At 38.7% G+C, this 8855-nt stretch overlaps 1 protein-coding gene across 2 annotated transcripts; it reads right to left on the minus strand.

Moving 5' to 3' along the window:
* Positions 1–1952: 1952 nt before the first annotated feature.
* LOC102488883 (ubiquitin-conjugating enzyme E2 variant 2) lies at positions 1953–2372 on the minus strand. 2 transcript variants are annotated; one of them, XM_027775703.1, is made up of 2 exons: positions 2209–2372; positions 1953–2082 (listed from the first exon to the last, which is right to left on the minus strand). In XM_027775703.1, exons 1-2 carry the CDS (start codon positions 2370–2372, stop codon positions 1953–1955), a joined length of 294 nt encoding a protein of 97 aa, XP_027631504.1. The 2 variants fall into 2 exon arrangements, with proteins under 2 accessions (XP_027631504.1, XP_027631503.1); XM_027775702.1 differs by having other exon boundaries at positions 1953–2372.
* Positions 2373–8855: the final 6483 nt, after the last annotated feature.

The raw sequence follows: 8855 nt of genomic DNA on the forward strand, positions 1-8855 counted from the left end.
ATTCCAAAATGTCTATTTCTTTTAAACACTTAAGACTCTGGGTCTTCAAAAAATAATTTGAAGGCTGCTGGTCTAAACCACACTTGTTTATGTTTTTATTGTATTTACTTAGTTAATTTTAGTTTTTGACATATGTGTTCACCAGAGAGAGAGAGAAGGAAAGTGAGAAATCACTGTCCACGCAGCAATCCCTTCTTCATTCTCCTTTCAGGATTTTGGGCACACACAGGCACACATGCCAGTGTGATTTTCAAGCCTCCAGGTTTGAGACCCAAGCCATGGAGTTGGCCTTATGGGATCCAGCTCCTTAACCTTCACACTAGCTGCTAGCCCTTACCCACATTTCTTTTCCTATCCCTTTCCATCTTCTCAATATTTGTTTGCCTCTGTACAGGAGCCACGCTTTTGTAATGAGAAGGGGACTAAGGTGCTTCATTTAAATGAAAGGACTAGTGTCTGTCCCTAACTAGTCAGTTCAACTATTTTTGAGATTTTATCATTGAAGGATAAGAGCTAGAAACTTTTCATGAGACTTGGTGAAATTCCAGGTAATGGGTGAAAAGAGAAGGGCAGGAGCTAGGTCAATATTGTTCACTGGAGACTTTGTGAGATCTTGGGTACCAACAGAGCTTCTGAACCCAGATGTTAAAATAGATCAAAGAGAGAGAATTGGAATCCATGTCAGAGTAGCTAACTTTGGGATCAACTAGAAATGGCATCTTTAGCAGGGAAATTGTTAAATGGAGGCATGGGGACTCAAGTCCTTGTCATCTTGTCATTATGTTAATCTTGCTTCATTTTGTAATCACAAGTTGTTGAAGCCTGAACTTACAGTTATTCTAAAAACTACATTTCATTAAAAGTAGAAATGTGGAGTTCTTCAGACCCTGCGATTCCCCAGCAGTCGTGCTAGCCAAGGGAACCATCTACCTCTCCTTCATCAAGCTCCAGTTACATTAGTTTTGTGTACTGGCACCTTACATAAGAATTCATTTGGAATAAGAGTTAGTTCTTAGTTTATAGGAAAGAACATGAGTTTTGGAGTCACATCTCAATGTCTAAGGAAGTTAAATTGACTCTTTAGACCCTTGGTTATCTTTAAAATGGTAGCAATTACACCTTCCTGTCAGTGCTATCACTCATAATTATTGTATAAAGTTTAACAAATCCTTATTTTTTTTTTGAGGACACATTCCACATTTTATTTACATTTTAAGACTAGCTTTAATCTCAAAATCACATATCCGTACACCTATTTCCTTTTTGTTGACTTCACTTCAACTTAAATGCATGGTTTGTTAAACAAAACTGTAAACAAATATTTACCATGTCTGTTAAATGTAACACACAGGAACAGCTTTTAACAGAAATTCATCGATACACCCCCCCAACATTTTTTTTATTATAAATACAGGTATCAAAACAATCCTGAACATATTTTTGATACTACTAGTAGTCAGCACCCACACCACTTCAAAAATTAACACAATTTGTGACAATATTCATTGTACCTGCTACCTTAACAATTTCGACTGCAGCTCTGTCACTAAGCGAGATGGATAAAGCATGCCATTTCTGTTTTTCCTTCTTGAGATTTTTCACTTTTCAGAAACACACGTGCTTACACCACTGCCATCTGACACTTCTTGCCATGCTTTCATCTTGAAAACTCGAATTGTTTCGAGTACGCCAGGCTTACGTTTAAATGACAGTACCTTAACAAGAGAAAAAAAAATTGTGCTGCATTTTCCCTCTTGTTACCTGAAAACATAACATGTGTACATATATTAAATATATTCTTACAAATGTCCAGTCATGTTTATCAGCTGGAATTCTTTTACTTAATGCGTGGGTATTTGCATTGTGATATTTAATAAAGACATTTATATGAGTAGAAGGTTGTTGATTTAAGACAAATTTGAGAGCCTCTAAAATTAATTGTTGTATGTTTGTCATTCTGGTGGCTGTGGAAGCTTCTTATTTTCTTTGGACATCATTAGACGTCGTAACTCTTGAAGGATGACTTTAATGCTGTAAGAGTTTTGGCATTTTGCTAACACTGGTATGCTCCATGCATCCACCATCCCACTGGAATTATTTATTCCATTCATATTAATTTTTGTTACAAATCTAACTGATGGAGGAGCTTCTGGGTATTTAGGTCCACATTCTACTTTCAGGCTATATATTCTGTTTTCATAATTTGTCCTTCGTGGCCCAATAATCATGCCCGTCCACCTTGTAAGTGTCATATCTTCATCATCTTCAAGGCCCCAGCTAACCGTACCATCGCCTACTCCTTTTTGTCCTTCTTCAAGTTCTTCCAACAAGCGAAAATTACAAGGAACTTTAACTCTTGTGGAGAGCGCCATCTTCTCCTGCCAGAAGCTTATTTTTATTGTTCTTTTATTTTTATTTTTATTTTTTTTGAGAAGCTTTTGCTATAGGGCGTGTGTGCTCACCAGAAAGACAGAGAGAGACAAAAAGCAAGAAATTACCCCCGGGGGGATTGCCACACCACAATCCCTTCTCCCCCCTTCTTCTCCATTCTCCCTCAGGATCTTGGGCACACATGCACAGGTGCCCAGCATGAGTTTAAGCCACCAGGTCCAGGATTCGAACCACAATCTACTACATAGGAGTCCAGCAACATAGCCATTATGCCATCTGCTGGGCACAAGAGGCTTATTTTTAAAATACTCTGTTAAGTATGAGTTAGCAATTGTGAAACTACATGTATGTAGATTTAAACAAACAAATCTATTAAAGATAAGAGACAGATTTCTCACTGTCAGAGAAAAAAGTTACAAACCCTGTAGAGATATCATGGGTGCACCAGGTTTAATAGATGATAGGCAGATGATTAGATGGATGGATGGATAGATAGGCTAGATAGATAGGTGATAGCTATACATTTACATTTGGATTAGTATTCATGTATTTATTCCACAGCTCTGTGTGTTGAGGCAGTCAAAAAGAGATGATACCATGATAGCATGGAGCACATCTGGTCTCTGTGCTCCTCCTCCTCTTCACACACTTGCCATGACAAAGGGTTGCAGGGAAACAATTAATGAGTAAACCAAATGGTTTACAGGTAAGGGAGCATGGAGCAGCCTGGGTAAAGACTGAGAATGTGAAGAGTTCTAGAGACACTCCTCCGAGTGCTCTGCACCACTCTGCTAAGGAGAGCAACACCACCATGCTTAGCTGCCAGCAGACCGCATTACTGAACTGCAAAGCTAGGTGAGCTCTGGGAAGGTGGGTTGAATTGAAGACAAATGAATTGCCAGCAGCTGTGAATATCTTAGGATTGTACTGAAACCATCTACCTATGAAGCATCACTGTTATGTTTGAATTTGAATTTAATGGGGAAGTAAAACTTCCTCAGAGTGGCTATGAGAAATCCCCAGTGTTTGAGGTTTTATTTCACAGGTGCCTTCTATCTGAATCTTGATTCAGGTCCAGATCCTGAAAGTGCAAGCATCTCTCTAGACTAAGGTTTTTTCCTAGCCCCAGGGAAAATAGAGCTTCCTTTCTCTTTTCCCAGAGTGCTTACTTCATTATAAATTTCCGGGAGTCTGTCATCCTTTTCATCAGTACATTGAGTAAAATTATTTCTGAGTATATGGTGGGAACGACACAGCTGTATGTGTAGAAAGATATATTGATTCAAAGGAATCAAACACCATTAAAATTTCATATATTTTTAAAAGCATATTTAAAATCCACCTTAAAGGAGAAAATGTTGTAATTAAAAGCACACTGGCAAAGTGTTATATATATAATCCTCCTCGATATTGCTTAAAATAACCCTGATTGGGATGATAAAATGAATGAAGAATGGATAGGGGCATCCCAAGCAAGTCCAAGGTCATTCAATGATCTACAGTGGAAATGATAAGATTGCCGAATCTTTCTGCAGATAAAGAAACAGATAAAGAAAGATGAACTGACTTGTATGTGGTATCACCATATTACATACACAATCTCACCTATATAATAATGGAGACAGCCAATGTGTGCATTTTCATATTTGCCTCGTTGTATATTCCTCTTCTCAAGAGAACCTATGATAGATGAGACATTTTACAAGATTTTTGTTTGTTTGTTTTTGTTTGTCATAGGGCATGTATGCTCACCTGAGAGAGGGGAAGTGAGAAATCACCCCCAGGGAGGATGGTCATACTGCAAACCCTTCTTCTCCATTTTCCTCTCAGGATTTTGGGCATGCATACACATTTGCCCAGCATGATTTCCAAGCCCTTGGGTCTAGGATTCAAACCACAATCATCCACACGCTAGTCCAGCACCACACCACCTGCTGGCCCCACAAGTTTTACATCGTTGCTAGACAAACTTGTAAAGTAGCTACTGGTATATTCCCATTTTACAAATGACCTTGGACAAAGTTAGAAATCTGCTCGAAGTTTCTCAACTATTAGTTGGGACACTGAGAGTCAGACACAAGTCTATCTAACACAGATTTTGTGCTCTCTTTCCTAGACTACATTTCCTTCCTAACCAGCAAGTTTTCAATTAACTGCTTCATGTCCTTTTATTGATGTCCAAATTGATTGTGGTGCTAGAGTGTGAAATCGTCCACCTTGTAAGTGTCATATCTTCATCATCTTCAAGGCCCCAGCTAACCGTACCATCGCCTACTCCTTTTTGTCCTTCTTCAAGTTCTTCCAACAAGCGAAAATTACAAGGAACTTTAACTCTTGTGGAGAGCGCCATCTTCTCCTGCCAGAAGCTTATTTTTATTGTTCTTTTATTTTTATTTTTATTTTTTTTGAGAAGCTTTTGCTATAGGGCGTGTGTGCTCACCAGAAAGACAGAGAGAGACAAAAAGCAAGAAATTACCCCCGGGGGGATTGCCACACCACAATCCCTTCTCCCCCCTTCTTCTCCATTCTCCCTCAGGATCTTGGGCACACATGCACAGGTGCCCAGCATGAGTTTAAGCCACCAGGTCCAGGATTCGAACCACAATCTACTACATAGGAGTCCAGCAACATAGCCATTATGCCATCTGCTGGGCACAAGAGGCTTATTTTTAAAATACTCTGTTAAGTATGAGTTAGCAATTGTGAAACTACATGTATGTAGATTTAAACAAACAAATCTATTAAAGATAAGAGACAGATTTCTCACTGTCAGAGAAAAAAGTTACAAACCCTGTAGAGATATCATGGGTGCACCAGGTTTAATAGATGATAGGCAGATGATTAGATGGATGGATGGATAGATAGGCTAGATAGATAGGTGATAGCTATACATTTACATTTGGATTAGTATTCATGTATTTATTCCACAGCTCTGTGTGTTGAGGCAGTCAAAAAGAGATGATACCATGATAGCATGGAGCACATCTGGTCTCTGTGCTCCTCCTCCTCTTCACACACTTGCCATGACAAAGGGTTGCAGGGAAACAATTAATGAGTAAACCAAATGGTTTACAGGTAAGGGAGCATGGAGCAGCCTGGGTAAAGACTGAGAATGTGAAGAGTTCTAGAGACACTCCTCCGAGTGCTCTGCACCACTCTGCTAAGGAGAGCAACACCACCATGCTTAGCTGCCAGCAGACCGCATTACTGAACTGCAAAGCTAGGTGAGCTCTGGGAAGGTGGGTTGAATTGAAGACAAATGAATTGCCAGCAGCTGTGAATATCTTAGGATTGTACTGAAACCATCTACCTATGAAGCATCACTGTTATGTTTGAATTTGAATTTAATGGGGAAGTAAAACTTCCTCAGAGTGGCTATGAGAAATCCCCAGTGTTTGAGGTTTTATTTCACAGGTGCCTTCTATCTGAATCTTGATTCAGGTCCAGATCCTGAAAGTGCAAGCATCTCTCTAGACTAAGGTTTTTTCCTAGCCCCAGGGAAAATAGAGCTTCCTTTCTCTTTTCCCAGAGTGCTTACTTCATTATAAATTTCCGGGAGTCTGTCATCCTTTTCATCAGTACATTGAGTAAAATTATTTCTGAGTATATGGTGGGAACGACACAGCTGTATGTGTAGAAAGATATATTGATTCAAAGGAATCAAACACCATTAAAATTTCATATATTTTTAAAAGCATATTTAAAATCCACCTTAAAGGAGAAAATGTTGTAATTAAAAGCACACTGGCAAAGTGTTATATATATAATCCTCCTCGATATTGCTTAAAATAACCCTGATTGGGATGATAAAATGAATGAAGAATGGATAGGGGCATCCCAAGCAAGTCCAAGGTCATTCAATGATCTACAGTGGAAATGATAAGATTGCCGAATCTTTCTGCAGATAAAGAAACAGATAAAGAAAGATGAACTGACTTGTATGTGGTATCACCATATTACATACACAATCTCACCTATATAATAATGGAGACAGCCAATGTGTGCATTTTCATATTTGCCTCGTTGTATATTCCTCTTCTCAAGAGAACCTATGATAGATGAGACATTTTACAAGATTTTTGTTTGTTTGTTTTTGTTTGTCATAGGGCATGTATGCTCACCTGAGAGAGGGGAAGTGAGAAATCACCCCCAGGGAGGATGGTCATACTGCAAACCCTTCTTCTCCATTTTCCTCTCAGGATTTTGGGCATGCATACACATTTGCCCAGCATGATTTCCAAGCCCTTGGGTCTAGGATTCAAACCACAATCATCCACACGCTAGTCCAGCACCACACCACCTGCTGGCCCCACAAGTTTTACATCGTTGCTAGACAAACTTGTAAAGTAGCTACTGGTATATTCCCATTTTACAAATGACCTTGGACAAAGTTAGAAATCTGCTCGAAGTTTCTCAACTATTAGTTGGGACACTGAGAGTCAGACACAAGTCTATCTAACACAGATTTTGTGCTCTCTTTCCTAGACTACATTTCCTTCCTAACCAGCAAGTTTTCAATTAACTGCTTCATGTCCTTTTATTGATGTCCAAATTGATTGTGGTGCTAGAGTGTGAAATCAGATGTAACTATCTTGCCTCACCTATAAGCAAGTAGAATGACGCTTCTGTTCAAATGCACTCCACGTGAACCCTTTTTCCATAGTTCTGTCAACAGGATACCCCCAAAAATGAATTTGTTAAGAACCATAGACACAGGGACCCGCAAATGGCGTAATGATTACATCGCTGGACTACCACATAGTTGACCACGGTTCAAGTCCCAGTCCTGATGGCTTAAAACACACTGAGTACATTTGCATACATGCCCAAAATCTCAAGAGAAGAATGTAGGAGAAGGGATTACACTATGGAAATTCACCCTGGGGAGTGACTTCTCACTATCTGTTTCTCTGCCTCTCTCTGTCTCTCTAGCAAGTGCTCATTCCCTATAGCAAAATCCTCTCAAAAAAAAAAAAAAAGAAAAGAAAAAGAACCATAGACAGAGCTGTCAGTCCAGACTCCCTAAATTTGGAAGCAGTGTAGTCTAGTTAATCATTGTACAATGACTTCTGATTGGGGATTACTGCTAGAAAGAGTTACCTAAAAGACCCTGAGCTGGGCTTAGCCTTTGAATGCTACAGTTGGCAGGGACCTTAAGGATGACTCAGACATCAGAATTGTTCTCTGATGGTAAAGGAAATGTCTTAACTTCACCACACTCCCACTCCTAGAGATGTTTTAACATCCACTCCTGCAGTTAACGTGTAGTTCCAAAAGCCATAGTCATTTGTGATATGCACACTCTTCGATCAATTCATTCTTATCTTGTGTCTATGAGACGTGTTTATAGCACCAGGGAGATACAAATAAATATAATATCTGGAAGCACTTCCACAAGATTTGAAAGATGGGAAACAATACAAATAGCCACAGATAAAATTACTACATGAATTATTAAATAGCCATACTACAGGAAATTGTTTACTAGTTTTAAAAGTATGAAGTAGATCTGTACAGTTACTTTGAAAGATTTTCAAGCTATGTCATTGAATGGAAATGCAAGTTACAAGAAATATATGTATATCATATAATCCACTCTACACAAACTAACACAAAAATTAAACTTGTATATTTATACAGGTATATATAGTAAGGCACCAAATGAATACTTGTATGGCCTGAAATGATACACACCAAAGTAGTGGAAGTATTAGAGAGAATAAAGAGAGCATTTAGCATCTTACTCTGTTTATTTAACATTTGATTTTATACAATGTGAATATATTAATATATAAGGAAAGTATTCAAAAAGTTCAGAGAATGATCATTATGAAAAATTATGCATAGATTTCAAAAAATTTTGCACCAAAATAAATCTATATTTTAAATTTTAATCTTCCACGAACTTATTGAAGTCTTCTTCTTTATTGTATCAATTGGTTTAAAATAGTCTTTTTCGCCCTTAAGTGTTACCTTTTATAATGAAAAGAGTATTGAAGAAAAGAAGACACAGTATAAATAAAAGTTAAATTCCTATTCCTGTGACCATTATGTAACTCTAGCTGAGCTAATTTTTGTTTCTAATAAGTTACAGTGTGGCTCTGAAAGATTATTAAATGTTTTAATAAGCAACATATCTAGATAGTAACCTTAATTTTAAGATAAATGTATGAAAATGTTGGGAAAAAAGTAATATACAAACTTAAAAATCTAATTATTTTCCTCCATATTATTTTAGCCTTGTTGTGTGAAATGGAATAAACACTTAAAAACAACTGTATTCCCGGCACAGATATGATTCTGTTCGAAACCCAGGCACACAAGCTCCTGAATTGAGGTCAAAATCACCTGGGCTAGCGCAGCCGCGCGCCGGGAGCGGCCTGGCCGGCGCCCCTCCACTCCGGGGGGCGCGCCATGCGGCCGGGGGGGGGGCCTCCCCGCCTCTCTGGCCCGGGGCGGCCCGG

This window comes from Tupaia chinensis, unplaced genomic scaffold (genome assembly GCF_000334495.1).
Source record: "Tupaia chinensis unplaced genomic scaffold, TupChi_1.0 Scaffold000597_1, whole genome shotgun sequence".
Taxonomy (NCBI): domain Eukaryota; kingdom Metazoa; phylum Chordata; class Mammalia; order Scandentia; family Tupaiidae; genus Tupaia; species Tupaia belangeri.

Bases quoted from the DNA above. Each gene is read 5' to 3' on its own strand.
- LOC102488883 (XM_027775702.1), bottom strand. From the start codon at position 2,372: ATGGCGCTCTCCACAAGAGTTAAAGTTCCTTGTAATTTTCGCTTGTTG.